General features: G+C 40.8%; 1 protein-coding gene across 1 annotated transcript in view; it reads left to right on the top strand.

Moving 5' to 3' along the window:
• LOC117269978 (putative flavin-containing monoamine oxidase A) overlaps positions 1–24,065 on the top strand; it is a 61,632-nt gene that overhangs the window by 5,628 nt on the left and 31,939 nt on the right. Inside the window, exons 4-8 of the mRNA XM_033647361.2 lie at positions 398–512; positions 3,160–3,317; positions 4,417–4,506; positions 8,297–8,381; positions 20,965–21,065. Of these exons, the coding sequence (XP_033503252.1) occupies positions 398–512; positions 3,160–3,317; positions 4,417–4,506; positions 8,297–8,381; positions 20,965–21,065 (549 nt within the window). The remainder of the gene's footprint in view (positions 1–397; positions 513–3,159; positions 3,318–4,416; positions 4,507–8,296; positions 8,382–20,964; positions 21,066–24,065) is intronic.

Below are 24,065 nucleotides of genomic sequence, written 5' to 3'. Positions count from 1 at the left end.
ATCAGCAGATATACAGTATTTCTTCAGAGGCCAGTTTTACAACCCTATATTCATATAATCAGCTTTATTATCCAATATTCTTGCTATGCTGGGAATCAATGAGAAGTCCCAAATGGATGTGGTAATGGTATTTTACATTTATATTGCTGTGTGCTTTTGGATTGATAGGACAAGAGTATATTTATCACACAACAAAGTACCACAAAATCTCCTGCTCAGGATAAGTGCTTAAAGTAGCAGTGGGAGGTAGAAAATGTGGGGGGAAAGCCCTGTCAGAATCATGTTTGGCAGCCTCCAACTATTGTTTTGTTTTTATCTGTATCAATGGGATGCTTTTGGCTCTCAGTGGTAAAGCATCATGTGTGGGCGTGTTGTGGTGACTGTACTTTGCACTCAGATTGACAGATTGTGTGCCACAGTATGCGTTGAGGATCCTTCGAGGACTCCCAACGCTGTTGAGCTGGACTGTATGACCCTGCACTCATACATTGAGCAACACGCGTGGACTACAGGTCAGGGTTAAAAGTAGCTTTAAATATAACTCCCTTTATTTTCCTCAGCTGAGCATGCTGACTTCAGTCTACTTTGCGTGTGTGTTTTACAAGGTTTGTGATGGATGCTACTGTATGTTCCATACAAATCTAACCCTTCAGTAAAGACAAAAAAACATTCGGTTAAAAAAATAAACTGTAAACTAGATGCTTTACTTACATGTCTGTTGTATTTTATGAAACAATTATAAGTTGACAGTAATAGTAGCATCTCTGAGGTTGTGATGCTCCATGTTAAAAAAAAGCAAAAGAGAAAGAAATGAAGATGAATAAAAGCCGCAATGAGGTCCAGTTTGTCTCTGATCCTTAGCAGTCTCGGCAAAGTAAATGTAAAAATGGTAGCTCATATAATAGCAGTTGCAAAACTAATAAGTTCTCAGTGTAGCAAGTGTAATGTAGGTCACCATCTTAGTTTAGCACATTAGCATGCTGACAATTGCTAACGTGCAAATTTAACTGAAGCCCTTTTCCCACTGGACAAAAAAATCCACTTACACCCAGTAACATCTGGCTTTTTTGTATTTATTGGTAATAGCTATAATCAGCATTTACTCCCAAGACAGTAGCCACAAGTATTTATGGGCTCCAACTCCAATCAGCTTCAATCAGCAGTGATGGAAATATGGAACCCAGGTGGGCACCCTTTACTGGCTCTATGCAATGACTGGCCACCAGAAAAAATATCTCCAAAAATGTCTGTATCCATCCAAGCAGTGCTTGAACATAGATCAAAATTGAGTGGACACCCAGTTTGAGAAAGAGGCTTCATTTTAAGAGATAAATTAAACAAAGTAACCCCAGTTAACATTTTCACTGGCCTCCACGCTGCTTTCTACTTTTTACTAAACTGTTTTCGGGCCTTTCTGTGACATGGAACATGACATACCACATAAACATGTATATGGCTCTGCTCTACTGGCAATGGGAAAGCACTGTATTGCCTATTTTCAATGGTTTTCACCCACACAAATTGTGGTGGAAAAAGGGCAAAACTAACTAAAGCCGAAGTACAGCTTAAGCCTAGTTCACATTACACGATTTTCACAGCAATTTTGACGTCGCAGAGGATCTTGAGAGCCACCTTGGGTTTGAGGTGAAACGGCAGATACTCTGCCATGATGAGTCCTCATGTATGAACAAGGTAAAGGTAAAGTTCCACTGATTGTCACACACCTGAGTGTGTGAAATTTGTTCTCCGCATTTGACCCATCCCCTGAGGGAGCGGTGAGCAGCAGCGGTGCCCCGCTCGGGAATCATGTGGTGATCTAACCCCCCAATTCCAACCCCTGATGCTGAGTGCCAAGCAGGGAGACAATGGGTCCCATTTTTATAGTCTTTGGTATGACCCGGCCGGGGATCGAACCCACGACCTCCCAGTCTCAGGGCGGACACTCTACCACAAGGCCACTGAGCTGGTTGAACAAGCCTACAAGCAAGTCGCCCCCTCCTCTGTAACTGGGACTGGATATCTGGCATGCTAGAAAACTGGAGAAGTGTGACACGACTGAGAAAGAACATCAGCCAATGAGAGGCGGGATACGTCCCACGTCAGCACGCAGGATAACGGAAGAAATTAGCCGTGACTTTGGGCTTGTTTTTTTGTAAAGTCACTTACAAATATTGGTAGTCTTTGGGCTTGTTTCTAAAGTGGAGTTGCTTATTTGGGCTTGCTCTCTAAACGTCGTTTTTCTCTACATATATATATCCGTCGCTTCGTTTTGGCTTGTTTCTCTCCCCAGATCTGGCAACACTGACAAGCCAGCCAGCCAGGAAGCAACAACAACAATGGCGGCGTCCACAGCATCATGGGAAGCGCGTTGTGTTCGGACCCAGGCCCTGGAGGCAGATATGACTCAACACTGAGAAGAATATCCATGCCTTTACGATGTGTCGTCTCCAAGTTAAAAAACGTAGTTTGGTGACGTCATTGCGTTATCTGGGGCTTTGAGAAATCTTGTGGTGTGCACACACAGGTTGTAACGCAGTTGGCGAGACTCCCTTTGACAGAAACACACGTCGCCAGGTACGAACACTCAAAAGATTACGATAGTCTCCGCGACGCAAAATCAAGGTGAAAAACGTGTAACGTGAACTAGCCTTAAGGCTAACTGGAATATCATTAATTTCTCTGGACTTTGGTCATAAACTAAAGTATAAATTATCACAGATACAAAGTAATTAGCATCTGGAAATATTCAAAGTCTATACCAAATTTCATGACAGCCCATCCAATATTCGTTGAGATATTTCAGTGTGGTTCAAAGTGATTTGTTGTCAGTACAAAAAATGTCTAAGTATAGACTGTTACTCATGCTTAGATTTTTATGCCAAACCAAATATATCACAGCACCCGATTTATTTACTGCAGACAAAAAAGGCATCTACATTTGACAAGATAGTTATAAAACGTATCCTCATCCTCTCAGTTGTCTCTTTGTTAACAATACCCTGTCTGAAGTTTAGGAAATGGTCAATGGTAAAGTGGTAGATCTTCATGCAGTAGTTCGCTATATGGTATGCAGCTTTGCAGAATACTGTCATTGCATGGGGATACATAACTACTGCATGCGTGAGAGCTCAGTATATATTTATCACTCCTTTCTGCCAGAACTCAAAGAGGAGATGGGACTGTGTAGCAGGTCTGTCCTTGGCATGGAGCCATCCCAGATGTCCTTTCTATTCTTCCTCATGTATGCTGCAGCAGCTGGAGGGCTACTGCCACTGCTGGAGAGCACTCCAGGGTCTGCTCAAGAGCTCAAGATAAAGGTACACAGCTCATATCCTTCCCCTTACTGCATATTGTTGACGAGTGCTTTTTCAAAACTGGACACTGCATTGGATTTCTTTTTTACACTAATAAGACTTAGCAACCAGCCCTTCAACAAAGTCTGCACATCTCGTTCAAGCCCTGTCCCAACAAACATATTGCCTTTCTTTGTCCTCCACACGTCATCGATTGGCACAGTTTAAACACTTGGAGCTGTGGTCTCGTATTGGATTTTCCTATTTTCTATGAGTTCCCTCAGCATGAAAGTTATGGTTCCATACTGGCCTATTTTTGAGCTATTGCTTCTGAACATTCTTTCTCCTCAGAGTGGTGGACTGCAAAAAGGGCTGAAGGCCAAGAAAAGAAAAATAGAAAATGGCAACAAAGCTTTTCTAGTTCCAGACTTGTATTATGTGCACTAGCACATTTTCTCCACTTTTTTTTTTATCTGCAGCAATTTTCTTACCATGGCATTTCACCTGTATTACTTGAACACTGTGAGCATTACAACACCGCAGATGCAGTAAAAGCACCATCAAATATGTGGAATCTTATCAAGTGTAGATAATAAGGACTAAAGGCTAACAGAGGTACAACTCATCTCTGCGATATGTTATCTTGTTTTGTTCTTTAAGAAGATTTTGAATATATTTTTATCTAAAATTTTAGATTAAAGTCAGTACTCCTTTAGTTTTATTTTGTCTTGTTTCTATGATTTTTATAAATGGGCTCTTATGATTTAGAAAAAGCCACACTGTAAACAAGTTTCAGCAACTGGATTAAAGCAGCTCCCACAATTTCCTGGCTATTCCAAGAATAGCTCGGACACTGTTTCCAGAAAAACACATTGCTGATGATTTTTTTTAATGTTAATTTGTAATGTATTTATTTTTATTCATTGCACTGAGGTGTCAGTGGCGTCCTGGAGGCAGATATATAAAAATATTGGCTTATATAATTGAAATATCTGGATGGCTGGTTGGACACCACCAGGAGGTTTTGGGTTTAGTGATTTGGGTGAAGAAACCCTTTGACTCCAAGCACTGTGCCCATCCAGGGTATCAATAGATTGTAAATGTAGTATCTGTCTCTCCACAGGGAGGCACCCAACAGCTTTCACAGTGTCTGGCAGAACGTGTTGGGTGGAAGAATGTCCGGCTGGGTTCTGCTGTGACGGCCATATGGCAGGTAGAGTACAGTAACAGCTCACTCAGGGATTGATGAGGCGCGACACAGAGATAACAGCTTCCTCAGTGGGGAAACAGGCCGTCTCCTGTGAAGGCACTGTCTGTTCCGCCTGACTGTCTTCCTTATCCACAGCTGAGAGACCAAGAGGGCTCTATGAACCCTTAAGTGTAGGGCTTTACCCAAATATACCATTAAATTCTACTGTTCATGTATTCTTTGACTGTTAGCAGATAGAAAACTGAATTGTGATTACAGTATGAAAAAATCTAAAATGTGATTAGTGGTTTGGTATTTAGAAAACTAAATTAAATACCAAAGTCTCTCAGTTTGGAGAATGTTATTTGACTTTGCATTTGCTAAGAAGTTCCAAAGTAGAGGTGAACTGTTTTAGTCGATAGACAAAAAAATAACTAACAACAATTTTAATCATCAATTTGTCATTTATGTCATTCATCAAGCAAAAACTCCAATAATTAACTGGTCATAGCCTCTAAAAAGTGTGTATTTGGTGCTTTTCTGGTTTACATCACAGTAAATTGAACATATTTAGGTTCTGGCCATTTGGCGGGATAAAATAATTAAACTTAACATTGTAAGGAAAATATTTTCTGACCCTTAATCGATTTATCAGTTAGTCAGTCAACAGAAAATGAATCTTTGACTAGCTTAACAATTGATCAATTAACTGTTAAAACAATTTTGGGAGCAAAAGTGCCACAAAAATTTGAAATTTGAATTTCCTTCCTGGGATGAATAAAGATCTATCTATCCATCCATCCATCCATCCATTCATCCATCCATCAAAAATCACAGGTTCTTGCCCTTCAAGATTCTCAGTCATCCAGGTCATGGTAATCGTAAGTGCTAATATCGTAGGCAACTGGACTTGCTTGCATTTCTTGAAGATGTTTCGCCTCTCAACCAAGAGGCTTCTTCAGTTCTAAATGACAGAACTGTTGTATGTAATTGTCCACACCAAGGACAAAACACCCAGACATAAGCAGAGTAATGTAGTGTATGCAGTTCAGTGCAACCAGGAATGCACAGATTTATACATTGGGGAGACAAAACAACCACTCCACAAGGGCATGGCACAGCACAGGAGAGCCAGCACCTCGGGTCAAGACTCGGCTGTCCACTTACATCTACAGGAGAACGGACACTCCTTTGAGGACAGCAATGTGCACATCTTGGCCAGGGAGGAAAGGGAGGATTCACCCCTGGTCCCACATGACCCTAACGACTCACATGGTGGCCAGGTGGGTCAACGACTCACATTGTGACCTTGACAACTCTGAAACTAAGAGCTCAAGTGACCCCTACGACTCTGCAAGGGTTCCCACTCACACAGGGTTTATAGCCTGCAACTTCGTACCAGACATTTAAAATTAAAGAAGCTTCTTGGATGAGAGGCGAAACGTCTTCAGGAAATGCAAGCAAGTCCAGTTGCCTACGATATAGCACTTACGGTTTTCTTAGTTTTGAATACAGTTGAAGGAGATAAAAGGACAGTAAAGTTTAAGGGACTCTTCACCCGAAAATCAAAACGTATTTTTCCTGGTACCTGCATTGCTATCAATCAGTCTAGATTGTTTTGGTGTGAGATGCCGAGTGTTGGAGATATCGACCGTAGAGTTGTCTACCTTCTCTTGAATGCAATGGAACTACATGGCACTCAGCTTGTGGTGCTCAAAGCGCCAACTCAACAGCAATGTCTCTCTCCAGAAATCATGATCCAGTTATTCAAGATAATCCACAGACCTTGTTGTGAACAGTTTCATGTTGGAAGAGGTTTCTTTCAAACAAGCTTCACCCATGAGTCAAATCACCACGCAGGAGGAAGCGTGCATCTAATGCTAGCTCACCTAGCACAGCTGAGCTAGCTAATATTATAGCTCAGCTGAGGAGGACGGCATTAATGTTTACATCTGGGGCTGTCACAAGCAAGAGCCTCTCATTCATGAGCAGATGCACGCTTCCTTCTGTGCAATGATACCGTTGGTGGGTGCAGTTAACAGGAAAATTGTTCCTACATGAAACTGCTTACAACAAGGTCTGTGGATTATCCTGAGTAACTTGGTCATAATTTCTGTTTTTAAAAAAGTTTTTTTTTTAGCTTTGGACACCACAACCCGAGTGCCATCTCTACATAGTTTCATTATATTCAAAAGAAGGCAGACAAAACAAGCTATTTCAAGAGGGTACATTGTGTTCTGGGAAATTGTGATATGGATTTTCCACATGTATGTTTGTTTGATAGAGCAAAATATTAAACAATTTACCTAGAAATTAACCAGTGATGAAAATAACTGTTAGTTGCAGCCCAATGCACTAAATAATTTAATTGATTAATCAATATCATGGCAAAATAATAACATTATTTATGCTAAAATTAATAATTAATTGCAGTCCTACTCCCAAGTACACTAATTAAAAAAGGATAAAAAAAAGAAAAGTATCATGTACAGAAAGCTATCACCTATCCCAGCATGCATTGGGTGAAAGAAAGGACACACCCTTGACATTTTGCCAGTCTATCACACGCCTAACACCTATTGACAGACAAATACACACACATCACATTCACAGCTACAGGCAATTTAGAGTTTCCAGTTCAGAGCATCCAGAGGAAACCCACAGAGGCTCGGAAAGCACATGCAAACTTCACACAGCCGTCCCAGTAGGCTTCACACCCAGGACCTCCTTGCTGCGAGGCAATGGTGCCATGCACATACAAATCACAACATATAAAATCAGCATCTTGGCCTCCTTGAGACTTTGAGGAAAGCTTGTCAGAATTCGATGAGCTAGGAGACCTTTCAATTTGAAGGGTTGTTACACTGACACTGGATGATGAACTCCTGATTACAGAGAGGCTTCACTGTTTTAATCCTTGTGAATAAAAGTATTTTTTAAAATAATCCTAAGGTTACAAGGGAGCCAGTCAAGAGAGCTAAAAATAAACAATACATTTACTGCCTAATTTTCAGCATCCAAAAATATCTAGCTGTTTTTCCCGTCTCAGAGGATAAGAGCTTTCTATGTTGTACAGTGAGGTTCTGTGGTGGGCGAGTTTTAATTATCACCAGAGGCTTAAGTTTAGTGCATGTGAGACCAAGGGAGCTTGCATACAGGAGCTCCGCAGCTTTTAAGAAACCATACAGTAGAACATCTTACCATCACAATGTCATTTAACCACCTTTTATAGTTTATTTTACCGCATAATTTGCATAAATTACGACAATATTTCCTTGTCTAAGCTTAGCATCCGTGAAAATACAAAACACAATCTACAGTAATGAAATTAATCAGTTTCATTTATAAAACTCAGCCTCTTGAATAAATATCTGCTCTGAAAATTATTTTCCTTCACTGTTAAATACATAATTAATTAAAAAGTAGCGTGTCTGGATACATTTACTCAACATTTACAACACCTTCGTTGTAAATCAATTTTCTCACAGGCTCAAGGTTCATGTCTAGACATATAAAATGGTTGCACTGACAGAAACAGAAAGACTTTCAAATATGCACAGTTAGATACTCCTACACAGTTAAATACTTATGAAAATATAATGTCAGCTACTGGAGAGAAGAAATGTAAAGTAATTAAATCCAACTGAATACAGATTGTGCAACCATATTTGGGAGGAAAAAAAGTGTGTCCATAATCAGTCAGGAAATCACACTTATAAATAGCCTCACCACACCACAGATGATGTGATGTACTAACAATCTGTGCAACTTGCTTATTAAATAAAGCTGTATATCTGTTTATATGTTTCAACAGGATGCTGAGTGGGCCAGGGTGACGACCATCGCCAACACCTTCTTGTGCAGAGCTGTGATCGTCACCTGCCCCCCTCATTTGGCAGGTCAGTGTGCGTCTCCCACCTCTGTCGACTCGCTAAATGAAATTCTCACTGATGCAGAAGGCAAATATCCTCCTCTCCCACTACGTCAGTCAAATGTGGCAAACTCTGCATCCATGCAGATAAATCTTTGATTTTCGTAAATCTTTTTTGGCTCTGGGGTGTGGCAGTCACTTTGGTTGAAGTAAATTCAGTCTGAGATCGGGCCATGGGCTGAGGAATTGCCTGGGCTGGATTTTGAACCAGAGCAAGAGTTCGGGCCAAAACTTTAACTAGGGGCTAATGGGACATCCGTTATGGTCGGCGGTGGGAAGCTGGAAGTGACAAATACGTCATTACCGACTTCTCTGCAATAGAGCAACCAAGGAGGGAAACATACGGACCCCTGCAGTAAATTGTTGCTGTTGACAAGAAGCGGAAAGTTTTAATTGACCCGACTAACATAGCATTTAATAACATGCCATGTTGAAAATCAAACTTCAGAGTCTTTTGTCATTAATTAACAGCACACATTACTGCAAATACAATGTGTTTAGTTCAACTGTGTGGCCAGCCATGTGCACTGACATCATGTTGTGCCAGTGAGTTTGAGAAAACATGCAACCCCTGAGGAAAATCCACTTTTTCCAGGTCAGAAAAAAAGAAATCCTGCATCCCAACTTACTGTCAACTGCAGGGCTTATAGTGGTGACTTGGAGTTGATTTAATTTTCGCAGTCTGGCTGCTGCTTGTCACGTGTGGGACACATACTAAGACTGGAGCCGGGGCTAGTTTTTGCCAGGTTTGGAAGGGGCCGAAGCTGAAGCTGAAGCTGGGGCTTACACTGGGTCTGTGCCTGTTTGTACTAAGCTGGCAACAGATCTGTCACTCAAAGCCTCATACTCAGAGCCATGGACCATGGCCAGGATCCTTAATGAGACAGGTTTGGGAGCAGTGTTGAATTATGCAGCATGGATTGCTCTGGCTCGGATGCCACGGTGCCATGCTTTGGCCTTAAATCAGTGTGGGGAGATTGACAGGGACTTTCAAAAGCCAAAGTCAGGCCAGTGATTGAGACGTCACCTCTCCCAAAAGGAGTCAGGGATAAATTAAAGGGAAGACTGCTGCTAGAAGTTATCTGTTTCGTTTTAATTTTCCGGAAGTGGGTATACTCAAGCAGCTTCCCAGTTAGTGGAGGAGTGAAGGAGAGAACTGTGACTCTATGATTCCTCCCTGAGACAGTTCAAGTATAAAGCATTGTCCTTGGTAGGGCTGGGTATCATTTTAATAATTACAATACCAGAACCACAATACTGACAGAGGACTTCATTTGCTACCCATAATGTCAATGGAGTAGCATGTAGTGCAGCCATAGTTTTGAACACTGCTGGGGGAGTGTGAGCTCCGCACCAAGGACAGCTGTAGGAGTCTGGTTGGCCATACACACACAGTGACAGGGCTAACTATGATAATCACTTGGCAAATGTTACCTAACGGTTACTAACAGCTTTAAGGAGTCGAGCTAGCTTGGTGCGACTTTGTTGGGACTGTTTAAAGGCTTGATGTTAGTTGTTAGCCGCTGCTGCTGTGTTAGCTCGTGCTAACGAGGCAGACGTTGAACTAACCATTCACCGGGAGGAGAGTGGCCCTGGAGATGGCAGCACAAGACAGTTTGCTGATCCAGATAGGGACCAGATAGGGTTTATGGTAGATTCCAGTATGGCTATTAATGTTCAAGAAGTTTGGCCATATAGAACAACTGCCGGCCATTTGTTTTAAATAGCCATATAATAGCCTACATTTAAATAGCGATAAAAAAAAAAACATCATATTAAATAAACCAAAAAAAACATAAACAAATTAAAGAGGTGACCTTTTGAAAAAGAGTGACTAATCACAGGTTAATTGCCAGAGTCAAAGGAGGAAAAAGACTCTGTTCACCCCAATTTGTCAATAGTCGCACCACTGCCTATCAGCAGTCACCTGGCCGTTCACACCAGAAGCCCATTTCTCTGCTCTGGTCAGCAAGTGAGTCTGCATCTCTGCTGTGCTCTAATCACATGTAGAGCTGTGTCTCTGTCTGTGTGTGTTTACTAATCTCTCTTGCTCTCTGTTTAGACACAACTGACAAATATGTGGAAGCATGGTATTCATATTTTATCGTTTATCATAATCAGATCATGTATATCACATCTAATATGGCCTTTATGTCATTCATAATACACTACAGTGTCTTTTCCTGCCACATTCACTCATGGCTCGCGGAAAAAATGGACCCGATTCTTAAACTATTGCTGCAGAGCCAGCAGCAGAGCATTTAATATAGGCCTGTTTCCACTGCCGTTGGTGCATGTCTTCACCGCAGGAACCACGCCCGAAGGACAGAGTTCTGGAACTTTTACAGGGTACTGAGTAGGTATTCAGAACCGCCCCGAAAAACTCCTGGGTGGGGCTTGGGGTTTACTTGGTGCTGATTGGATATACTCAAGGCGGGATGTGACGTCAACAGAAAGCGACAAAATAGCCGGCATTTTTAAAACTCAGCAGACAAGGAGTCGCATTTTTAAAAGGAGTCACATCCAGAGCCCGGTAACTTTACAGGAACCTTCCTCCTACTCCACCCTCTCAGTGGAGACACGGCGGTTGAGAGGGCAGAGCGAGAGGACGTTCCTGTAAAGTTCCTGCCCCTCAAATAGTACCAGACACTTCTTCAGTGGAAACGGGTCTCATGACCAGCCCCATCTCTCAACATGGAAGCCAAAAGGAAGCGGGCAGCACTCCACGGAAAATAGGCGCACTTTGCAGCCCTTCCCTCTTCAGCGTAAACCACACAGGCAATCTACCATCTGGGTCGTTGTGGTGGAGTGTCTGTTCTACATGGAGACCTGCGATGTGTTGGAGGTCTTCCTGGAAAACATGATCTGTGATGTCATCACTTAAGTACACTAAGCACGCTGAGGAAGACTGTGACCGCCATGGATGTGGCGTATGCTCCGAAGAGGCACAGGCACACTCTGTACAGCTTTCGGTGGATAAACAGATTCGCCAGTAATTAACATCCGAAAATCAGGTCTATTTAATTTAAGTTTATATTTAAGTTGTCTTGGCAACTATACTATACTATTTAATATGCAATTACTTCATCTACATTTTAAGTCGGCATATTTTCCACTGCACATTTCGGCCGCTGGTATTTTCCTTTGACAGACAACTACACATTTTATTGCACAAAAGCCAGCATATCTCAGCTAATGTAATCTCTGGGTCTGGGATCAGACCCCCACTGCATCGAATGAAGGTATCATTTGACTGGAGACATTTTGATATTATTTGGTACTGGGGTTTTTTTGCGGGGTAAAAAGTACCGAGTGCTGAGTATGGTACTTGAAACCTGTTAAGGTCTTGAGTACAGATACCCAGCCCGAGTTCTTGGTATCCATAACCTCTCATATCAGATGTTTGTTTCTGACATTCCTAATTCCTTCTCAAGTCACTTGCTTTTGAGTCAGTGAATGGGTGGATGGATGGATGAATGAACAAAGAAATTAATACTCTCTGGGGTCCAAGAGGTGTGTGGCATCAAAAGACATCCACCACTGCATTCACACACACACAAACGCGAAAGCTGGATATGAGCTGTGTGTTCCCCAATATATCACGTTTGTCCTGTTCTTGGCTCCTGGATTTATCTCCCCATTCATCCATCCATCTTTTATAATGAGTTCCGTCACTTTCTTTTTTCTCCTTCTTTTTTGTTACCACTTCTCTCACTCACCTCAATGATTTATGAACTGTTTGGTTTCACTGCATATGAGATTGCTATGCATGAAAAGGATGGGCTTGGAAATGAGAATTTTGACCATGTGCTGAATTTTGAAGATGTGCTTGAAGTATGTGCATATTTCAGTTGGTAAATAGGTTTCCATGTATATTCATTCTGAGACTTCATAGTAAAAAAAAAAAAAAAAAATCATCATTAAGCTTTCACAGCATGAAGTTGGAGTATAATGCAATTAGCGGTACAGTCTTACATTCAGCAGTAGTTATACAGACAGCTCTGCAGTTACTAAATTAACATTCTGTTTCAATGTGTTTTTCTGTCTCTCTTTATCAAGTATGGAGTTCCTGGCAGAGCATGCTATCTGTCTGGCTGTGTATGCACATATGTGTCTGTGTGGGAATGTGCCAGGATATTTATTGTTAAGTGGGTGAAGCTAAAGTTCTTGACGTCACTTGCAAAAGTCGTTGTACCTGACTAAAGGGGAATTTCATCTGATTGCAAATGAACTTGACAGGCAGCCAAGCAACACTATATCTGATAGAGCCATCTATCTTCTCGCGGAGGAGAAGCTGCTGTAATGACAGCAGGCTTGGGCAGTGTTGAGGAAACTATTACATCTGTCACTCACGGTTTAGTCCAGAGGCTTGTTTACACTAGTCGAAAACAGGTAAGCAGCGCATTAGCGTTGATTTGCCAAGTGACACTGTGAGCCAGGATTCTAGGCCAGTGTGTGCCGTGCTGTGAATGAAACTAATGGGGCCTCATTTAGGGATTAAACATGAAGTGGGAGCTGAAGTGATTGTGAAGATAAGTAATGCGATGTGATTTTTATCTTGTTGAATTTAAACTCTGTGGAAATGAATTAAGCTATCTGTGTGTATTTCACATTTCCTCTGATGAGCAATATAGCAAATGTTGATGAGCCGGCAAATACAGTACATGTAGCTTTGCAGAGCTTTGTTCAGCAATACTAAAAGTGCAGATCTCCAAAGGACAAACCATGGTCAATATGCTCTTCTGAAGCTCGTCATTTCTCGGGTTGGGTACCAAAACCGGGTGTCAATATGGCACCGGTTTTTACATGACTGGTACCTAGCAGACTGAATCACAACGCACATTTCTGTGCCTCATTTCCATTCTAGATTGTGTAGGTAGCAAGTGTGAGGCTGAGAGAGCGAGAGAGAGAGAGAGAGCGCATCTGTGTGACATTGACGTATGTGAGTGAGGCTGCAGAGTACAAAATTAACCTAGCAGTGCAATATGTGTACAGTTGAGGCCATTTGTCACTGAGTAAATGCTACAACTCCTCAAGACCCAAGCCAAGTTCCCGTGTCTTGCTTGTCAAGTGCTGATTTAAGTGAAGCGGGTTAGCCCTGAAATTGGCAAGTAAAGGTAAGGCTCAGTCATACTTTCTGCATTGAACGTCCATGGAGAGCTCCGGTTCTCTTCATAGTAGACTTCATAGTCTCTTCAGAGTACGACTGACAGTGCGGCAGTGTTGGGAGGTGAGCTAATCATCCTCTTAATGCCAACATCATGTAAAAGTGAAACTAACCTATGCTGCTGGGCCTGGAGTGACTATATGTCAAATATCCAACTTAAAAGTAACTTAACCAGGGTGAGGCAGCTGACTGAGGCTGGCTTGAAAGCAGTGCTTTGGACTGGACTTGAGTGGGAAATGCACACTTGCTATGCATACAGTCTGCACAGTCACAAAAATGGACTGCATGCAGAGGTCCACATAGGGGTCCATGTGGACAAAGGTGGATGATCAGTTTTACGTCACACTAGCCAAAGTGGACTCTTGTAGACACGTGGATGTGGAAACTGTGAATTGGCTTTTAGCCTTCCAGTGGAACCTGATCAGCCTCAAGGTGGACTGCTAAGGTGAACTAACAATTCTCATTTCATTGGCAATCTCAGCTGCTCCTAAAAATACAATGGAGAAATGCCTGGCTGATCCACTGATTGATCCCAACTCAAAATCTATTTTGCTGTTATTAATGCTGTACCTGTTATTTAGTGTTCAATTATTGTAGTTGGGTTAGGTTTTATTTATTTGGTGAATTTGTTTTGTATTTATTTATATTTCTATATTTAGGTATACTTTAAACTGTTAAAAGTTAATATACTTTTAAAGTTCAAGCTCAAATTTGCCTTTTCAGTTAATCAAAAAGTTATTTTATGTTATTGATCGTCATTTTGTGCTAAGGCCGACAAGGCTGCCATCTTGGGGTCTGGAAGAAGAGTGAGACAGTGACACTGTAGGCTAAGTGAAGCTTTATTAAGTCATATTCAATGGGTTTCCATATGACTATGCCTATATGTGTCTACTTCTCTTTATTTTTTTATTAGGCTATGCAATGCTCTCAGAGAATATGTATTATGTTACAGTGAGGTTTGATTGAGGAAAATAAATCACATTTGGTATTGTTTGGTGGAGGCAAAGGTTTTTGTTTTGTTTTTTCTGGAGTGAAAGAAGACGATAAAGCAAGGTACGCTTTCAACCATAGCTGCCTTGTGATTGACACGTTGCTACCACAGCAGTGTCCTCGGGTTCTCAGTCAGAACCACCTGTCACTCCTCCGCAGCTTCAGCCTCTCTTTAAAATACGGTCACTTCGTCAAAATATGGTCATTTCTAGCTTCAAAAGAACAAGATGGAGATGGCCAAAATACCAAACCGGAGGCTTCAAACAGAAGTCCACAAACCATAGGTGACATCACAGTTGCCATCTCCACTTCTTCTATACAGGCTATGAATCTGACTGATGGTGCTGTCTCTCTGGCAGCAAAATAGTGTGTCTATGTAGGACCCCTTCACTTTTAGTAAAAAGCTGATGGAGAAAAATTGTTTCCAGGGCCTTTACATGAGCAGCCGAAATGAAATTTATCTTCTGTTTGTGGTCCACCAGCTACATTTAGTTGGCCATTTATTCGTAAGAGATTAAAACCCATCCAATATTAAACCACAGTTAAATGAATTCCTAAACTAATGAGGGGAATTTAGCCAAAAGGGTCATCCTCCTTGAGTCTATTTTTGTCCAGACCAACAGCAGAAATGATTAAGTAATGTCGGAACTCAGTGTGTGTAAGACATATGGGGGAGGGTGGCTGCCGCTGCTACTACTGCGCCTTCAATTTCAATAAGTGTCAAGGGGCTACGTACGTAATTCAATAAAAGATCTGTGATGTAACATGCCCATAGATACAGGACAGGAATCCATCTTTTACATTTGGATTAAGTGGTTGGTGAATTGTGCTGTCTATTTCTGATGGCCCTACAGATTTATGACAGTGAGGGCTATTTTTTTCTTCTTCTTTGGTCTCCATCAGTTGTTATTGCCTCATCCTTGAAATGCGCATAGATGTGTGTATAACTGTGGCTGTATCTGATGTCTTTCATGCAGTAAAGTCGAGGTGAATGTGTTTATGTACCTATGTATTTGTGTGAGGCCTTGTGCAGACTGACAGGTTTCTTTAGAAAAGGACAAAAAAGTCTGTATCCATCCTTTCAAAACTGGCCTTCTGTATGAATACCTTCTCACAGCTTTAGTCAAAGAGGTGTTTCTATCTTTGTTTTGATCAAAACGTTGAAACACTGAAGTCTAATGTAAAGGCTTTTTCTCTTTTCACATGGCCATTATCAGAGTGACACACCTAGCAAGAGGTTGTGCGTGTAATTACTTCTTCTCCTTCTCCTTCACAACAGGCTGTTACATCATATGCTGTGCACTGGTCTATTGGCTTTTTAGGATGAAAGAGACGATCCAATTTCACAGCACATGCAGCCACAGCCATGAACTAAAACTCAGCTCCAGCTAGCTTTAGCTATTTTCATACCTTTTAAAGTTTCTTTGCACCACTCTTTATAAATTGCCATTCGGAAGCTGCATCTCTGAATCATCATCCCTTTGATGTTATGTCTTGATTTGAGTGGCTTTTCATGTTTTACTTTCCTCATCCTTCTGACAGTCAAAGACACTGAAAGTGCCTGTGCGCTATGATAAAAGTTCAGAGTGAGAAAGTAATGGAAATTCTGAAGCCCCTTGCTGAAGGCTACTATGGATGTAACTCACAGGTCAGTGACAAAAGAAAATTGAGGAAGCAAGGGCAACATTGTCCGGTAGCACATTCACAAAAATGGAGTGAGAGGATTCAAATGCCACAGTATTCTAAAAGGAGAATGTGAGATTAAGACAGACATAAAGTCTATGAAAAGACTGAAAGGAGACCACTCTGGGGGAGGCAGTGTCCTTAAAAGTCACCGTGTTAAGGGTTAGGAACCAGCAGTTGTGCAGATTGCTCCAGAGCCATAAGACACTCTTGTACTTGCAGTTGTTTTCAAAAGATGACAGAATGATGCAAAAAGGCAGTCTGATGAACTGTCAAATGACAGTACTTTAGTTCAGAGAACAGCGCAGATGAGGATTGTGTCAGCATCCATTAGTGGGGACTTGCTGTACTCCTCCACATCTGATCCAAAGATAAACTAGGACGACCAATCGCATTTAAACTCACATCACAATCTAATAGAACACATCTGTCAAATTGCAAAAGCTGCTATTAAAAAAAAACAAAAACCATTCCAGGTCGGAAGCAGCTAGCCATGTCATGACAGCATGTGTCATGTGTGAATAAAAAGAGATTTAGGAAAACAACTTGTAAAATGCCACACGCAAGCTTTAATGCTCTAGTACTACTGTGTGAAAATGGCCAAGGCCAGGTTAAAGTGCAATCTACATGTTTACATATTACATTGTTTGCTGTAGCAGGTGTGTGGTCAAGGGAGACAAAGAGAGTTATGGTGGATGAAGTACGAAAACAGACAGGAATAGTTAGTAAAATGTTTACAACTAGACTTTAAGTTATATACGCACTGTAAAGTGGTAGAGTCAGATTCAATAGCCTAATGATGCGCAGGTCAACCACAGCCCAGGGGTCTTGCAGGTTGACCTGCATGTCAGGTGGTTCGGGTAGGCCGGTTAGAAAATATCACAGGTTTCAGGTGGGAATGTCATAAAGTCACAAAGCAGCATTCTGAGTAAGTTATTAATGACTTCCAGGAACACTAAAATAGATAAATAAAGATATATAAAATCAATTCATGTAATTGTAACATAATGTTATGGCCTGGGCTACATCAAACAGCAGATGATATGTTGACTGTATCTGATGTGTTGATCATACTGTGGAACGATTTACTGCTTGTCTTTAGTGAATAATGAACAAATTGCATACTGAATCGGAATTGTAATGTACTCTAAAACTAAAACAAAAATCACAGAGTATTTTCCCATATTGTTCAGCCTGAGGATAAACCCTGTACATTTCTAACTTGCATATTTCATCCACCGTGGTCAAACTACAAAGCCGAGACTCTTTGACTCAAATGGTTCAGGACACTAATTGGCATCAAAGAGATTCATATAATGTTTATATAAATCTAAATAAATCACTATGTTTTAAATTAATGACCAAGTTGTAAATCAGTCAAAACCGGTGTGGCTAATGTGGTAGGACCAGATAAATTATACATATAAGCATATGTAATTGAAGATTTACACATACAGCTGACTAGAAAATATAAGCATGCTGTGTTTTTTATGCTTACCATGCATATCGACCAAGGCCAATACACACTGCTGAAGCAAAAGATGACTTACGACTAACGATATCAACAGATTATCAGATGTATCAGAGGACAATTAGAACTTTGATTTTGTGTTGTAGCATTAGGCCCGCCTCTCAAATCATCCAATTGAACAATGGGAAAAAAGCGGACATGCCGTGGAGCACTCTTCTGTTCTGAGTTGAATTTTTTTCAACTCCAGAACACTCTGACAAAAACACCAGGTGCCTAGAGCGCAGAAACACAAGGCACACAGCAATGCAAAAACAGCAAATAGAAAGCTTCAGTCTCATTAAAATCAGTTACAAAAAACCACCTCAAGCAGCTAAAACGGTTTCTGTGTGATTAGGGTTTTAGTCCTCATGTCCAAAGACTTGTCAGTCAATTCAGGGATGCATCTATTATTTATACGTTATGCAGATTTAAGTTTTGTTCACACTAAAATGCAAGGCAGATTTTCACCTTTCGTTGCTAGTTCCAATATGGCCGCTGGAGTGTTTTTTGGAGTGTTTCGCAACTCATGAATATTCACCCTTAACATCTGTGCTGACTGTTGTGCTAACTAACAGAGGAAGCAGCTAACGCTAATGTTAGTGAAAACTTGGTTTGTAGAAAAGTATAACCAATCTAGTTTCAAGTGATGTGAACATGTTGAACAAGGAGGCTTATGACCACGGCAACAATCTTTGATATTGTCCACTGCAGCACATGATGACTTCCCTTGATCTGTTGTTTACCATCTAAAATAAAAGACCCAGTTAAATCACTAAGAGCATTTCCCTAAGAAACAACCCACTATTCTCCAAGACCTCTCCTTATTTTTTCTAGCTCTGTACAGAACTGACATTGAGTAGTAGAGCTCCAGGCACCCACAGACAGCTACAATATGTTGGTCCTAAATTTCTGATTCTGGGTACTGCCAGAAGAATCTCAACCAGATCTCTACACTGAAAGGCTTTCACAACACAGTGTCATGCGAATTGACACTTCTGCGTTGCATCATTCATCATCCTAGCTCAGCATGAATTTGCATCTATTAATGTCCTTGCATTGACTTTGTACAGCCCCACTTGAAAAATTTGTGTTACGTTTGGTGACCGTACAATATGTCAAAAACACATTAAGTTTTCAAACTCTTTAGAAATAGTCATTAAATGCTCAGTGGTGCTTTGAGCTAAACGCCAACATTAACACGCTAACTTGCTGATGTTAAGCAGGTATAATGTTTACCATGTTCACCATCTTAGTTGAGGATGATGGGAATGTATTTGGTAAAATACCTTGGGTATGTAAAGTATTGGACATATTGGAATTTTGAGCTGATGGTGGCTCTAGAGGGAAAAGGCAGTGGATCACCAACATCATAACAAATCATCCTGAGGGGGGCATGAATGTATGTACCAAATTTTACTAAATCCATCCCACAGATTGTTGAGACATTTCACAAAATAATTTCAACCTCATGGTGGCACTAGTTGAATAGTCAAGTGAAGTTAAAGGGATGTGTCATCTTGGCACCATACATATCTGCACCAAATGCCATAACAATTTATAAAATGTTTGTCAATCTGCTGGTTCTACCAAAGGAAAGGGGGCTGCTGAAGTCAGTAGAATCATCATCTGGGCAGCATAAATGTCTGTGGAAAATGTAATGGCAATCAATATTTAGGTCTGAACTTAAGTGGTAGACTGACTGTCACTGCCTTTGGAGCCACTTGCATGGCTAAACTTGTGAAAATACTACACTCTCACTGACCTCATCAACCTCTAGATAATTTTGCTTTCTTCTTTAGTTAACAGCATCAGACAATTTCCTATGGGCCTACTTTCTGTATGTTTGTGTGTGCAGTTTGACGGTATACTAACTCAACAGCGAACACTGGATTGTTGTGAAGGTGAGGAGATTTTATTTTTCAAGCTCCTCTCTGAATTTTATTTCAGAGAGGAAATCCTCAGTATTTATCCCGTGGAGATGCCAAGCTCTATAGTGGATAAGGTTTGCAATTTAGGCCACCTTTTCACAGAGTGCCAAAAGTGAGGTCCCTTCAAAAGTAAAGTAAAAGCCATCAACAAGTCTGGAAATTACTGGATGCCAGAAAGAAAGCATGACAATAGTGTTAGTCTGTCACTGATGTCTGTTTACAAGCAGTACTCTGGCCCTATTCATCATCCAGCCACCTTTCGGGCACACATTGGTGTGTGAAATGTTATTTATTTAGTTAAATAAACTGGCATCCCCATGAACCTGTTTATTCACATCATCTTGATTTAGCTGTGATGCCGAGTTATGACGAATTTCTACGAAAGTGTCACAGCAGATTGGTGCACGTTAGAGATGATGACAGTGTTGTCACTAAAGAGCACTTAAGTGCTCAAAAGAATAGGATGCCAGAATACGTCTCATTTAGCCATCAACGACTTAACAAATAATGAGGTAGAAGGCATTCCCTGCTATCAACTTAGATGGTTTTGGTGTCAAAACAAGCCGCTTTATGGATATGACACCACTTGACAGGTCTTATGTCATGTGTACAGTGCTGTCATTTGGACGTCTAAGTGACCATGTCAAATTAGTTCGAAGCCACTTATCATGTCACTGTTTTTCAATTTTACTGCTTTGGGCTCATCAATTTTGTTTAGCATTAAGGGCATTATTTTGAGGTTGCTGACAGGCTCTTGACAGTTTCTAAATGATGTTTCACATCTTCCAGTGGTTCATTCGTTAAAAGCCTGGCTTTTGGCCAGATGTCGCTTCACTTGCCAGAGAGAGCACAGAAACAGTCTGCCTTCTCTGCATGCGTGACATACAGTACCTCTGAAGGTACTCATGAAGTTACTTGACTGCTCTCACATCACGGAGATGGAGCTTTTATAGATGTAAGTGCTACTATTAGTATCCAACCACCAGAGCAGTATTAGGTCATGGGGATTCCTTTGTGAGGCCATTGATGCTAGTCAGTGATTCAAGATGAAACCATTCTAATCAACAGAGGGATTAGCTCAAGTGTGCTATCAGTCCTCACTTATTTCTTCTTCTCTCTTTTGATCCCCTTTTCTCTGTGAAATAAACTAAAGATTGCTCCACATGTTATATATATGTACAGTAAAGCACACCAGGTGAGACCAGGAGAGGTGCGTTAAAAGGAACTAAAAAGAGCATTTGGGATTCATGGTGTACTGTTGTTTCCCCCACAGCAAGGATCCGCTACCAGCCAGCCCTGCCCAGCCAGAGAGAATTCCTTACTCAGAACATGCCTGTGGGCCACATGATAAAATTCATTATTACCTACCAGACGGTGAGTAGCAGAATATAAATCACGACTGAACAGACGCTTACATGAATAATGTTATGAAGACACAAATTTAGAAACATTAATTTTAAACAATCACTCTTTGTCCTCTAAACAGTTGTTGCAGCTTTGACATATTTTTCTTCCCCAGAGGGTTTAACTCTAAATAATGGTGTAGACACACACATACAGAAAATAATGATTTAGTTTATGAAGCAGGTTGGCTACGGTGGATTATTAAATTGGCCGTACTTACAAAGAGGTGAAGCTATTTCAGTTTATGATACATAGAAAACAGCATTTGTAAACAGCATTTGTTAGGGGTTGAATTGCAAACTCGATACAGTTTATGAAAAACATTTAATCACACTACATGCTTGTCATATTTGATATTTTACAGTTGCAACGCAGGGGCCCATTTTACAAAGCAATTTGCGAGCATTGCTTACACGCAAATGTCGGCTGCATCATGTTTCACAATTGATTGTTTCTTGCAAATTGCAGATACATTTTTCAGTTGCATGGGCTGCAACTACAGCGTTTGATAAGGAAATTTTGTTAAAATGATCATATTTTCGCTTGGCAGCCTTTTATTTCATGTAAATTCAAGAATGCTTCTGAGCAGTGGCATCAGCAGAAGAGAGGGAAATTTGTTTTTAAAGAGGTCTTTGTTTACCTGTTTCATAAAATAGAAAGCCTGCGCAGCAGACAACAGTTGACTCATCTGGCACAAGTTCTTCAGAGATGTCAACACTTTGTACAAAAGAGCATCTAGCACATGAGATTTGATTTGTTTAATCTTTTCCATCTTGCACTTTACAACCACGAAATTAATTAACAAAATGCTTGTGCACCTTGTTAGTAGATTAAATTTGTCTACTGTAATGAACACAAAGTCATTAGTGCTTAGATCTGTGCCTTGGGGTCTTGCCAAAAAGCATTTGGGTTCTGATAAACAAAAACAAAAATATTGTTCCCTGATCTAGAATACAGTTTGTTTGGTATCCTTCCTCTCAGTTCGTAGTCTTCTACATGATTACAGAGCTTATGTTTTCTAACTAGATATAAATATGACATGCAAAGTGTAAAACAGGAGGTGGGCTCATGTGACTGAAACATGCAGTACTCCCATATTAAAATAGTACAGTGAAAAGTGAGGGCGTTTAGCAGTGTGGAGGAGTGTTTACATTCCTGACATATGGCAGGCAACGGTGGATGTAAAAGCAGAGAATAGGTCTAAAGCAGACTTAACAGCAGCTGAGTCAGAAACACAGATGCAACAGACCAGTGCACTCAACACTGATAAAGGCAAGATGACATTACGCCTGAGCCAGGGCCGACAACACAACCAACAAAATAGGTGCAGACTATTATGTGACTATATACAGGTGAAACAGACAAAAGGCTGTGTCTGAAATCACTCCCATTTACGACATAATACACTACATGTACCCACTGTCGTTTTATTTCAGTGTAAATGCTTACAATATATGTCCTTCAATAATGTCCACAATGGAACAAAGATGTAGCATATATTGCAGGGAAACCTCTTTCTACTTCTTTCTTCTGTATCCAACTATACACAATAGTGCAGCATTTTGAAAACGTAAAAATCACAGTTGCACAATAAAGCTTTTAGTGATTACACAAAGTGACTATGCTTAATAAATGTCCAACATTGACCTAAGCTGAATCCTAATATCCGCTTGTGCACACCTCGCGCATACGTCAGACCAGGTGTAAGGACAGTTTTAACTAAGATAGCGGCAAGTGATATAAAGAGGAGATTGAATACAGGGTGAGAAACCGGGAATTGTGGGGGATTTTTTGCAGGCTACACAGAGCTACTCAAAATGCCGATCAAAGGCACATTTATGAACTTAATTTCTATTATTGATGAATAATAAATCTAACCACTTTTTATTTACATTTCAGCCACCATCTCCCTGTTAATGACTTTTTAATTTTAATGTTGAGAAGAGCTTTTTGATGTTAGTTTCAACATGAGCGCCATGAATGAATCATTGATCAACCTTATGTGTAACAATAATCATGACTGAGATTTTTACCATTACCATGGTAAAAATCTCAGTCATGATTTTTACCATGGTAATGGTTTGCAGAAATGTGATTAATTAGTGGTGCGCAGGATAAAAACATCCACAGCTGTGGGTAATAGCAGCTGTTCTGGCACCACTGGAGAACCTTGCCGATGCAACACAGTTGGTGAAACTATACTTTATTTGCCGTATTTCTAATAATGAGTGGTGGAGCGGGAATTGATACTGATTGCAAACAGTTGTTTAAGGGTGTTGCTTCATCAATTTGTGGGGAACTGTAGTGGTGGCAATTTTGGTAGAGATTTATAAAATAGAATCAGAGGTGCGCAAGGCTTTATAAATCTGGAGAAAAGATGTGCATGCACATCTCTGCTTTGGTGCATACACACAAAGTCATGAATCTAAACAAAGTTTTATGCAGTTGGCTCATGGACTTTCCCAAACTTGTAGACTCACACACACTTTACATGCACAAAGTCGTGAACTCTGCCATGCCAGTTCAAATATATAATTTATAAGGTCTGGATGGGCAGTTGGAAATTAGCTTTTTTTGTCCACCTGCCACTCTGGCTGGTAAATTCTACCAGCCACTCAACAGATCACCATTGTTTCTGTGGATGGTGAGAGAAGCAAATCTAGCTGCCACTTGTATATTTTATCAGCATTTGGCTGGTGGCTGGTGCCAACTTCCAAGTCTGGCTTCATGCAAGCTTACTGTGGACCTCCAGAGAAATCTGCTCCAAGTGCAGACCACACCAGTTTGGAAGATCGCTCATCAAATAATAATAAGACACAATTTCAGGGTTAATTTGTGGCGCACCACCACAATATCACCAGTTGCACCACATTTTTTCGAGACCAAGGTGGCAAAGGCCTGTGGCGGGGGGCATCTTGACAGCTGTACTTTTAGATATGGTCCCCCCCTCTATCAAATATGAAAGGAGGC

This window comes from Epinephelus lanceolatus, chromosome 19 (genome assembly GCF_041903045.1).
Source record: "Epinephelus lanceolatus isolate andai-2023 chromosome 19, ASM4190304v1, whole genome shotgun sequence".
NCBI classification, from domain to species: Eukaryota; Metazoa; Chordata; class Actinopteri; order Perciformes; family Serranidae; genus Epinephelus; species Epinephelus lanceolatus.
The sequence above is the reverse complement of the archived record's forward strand: the minus strand, read 5'-3'. Positions and strand labels throughout refer to the sequence as shown.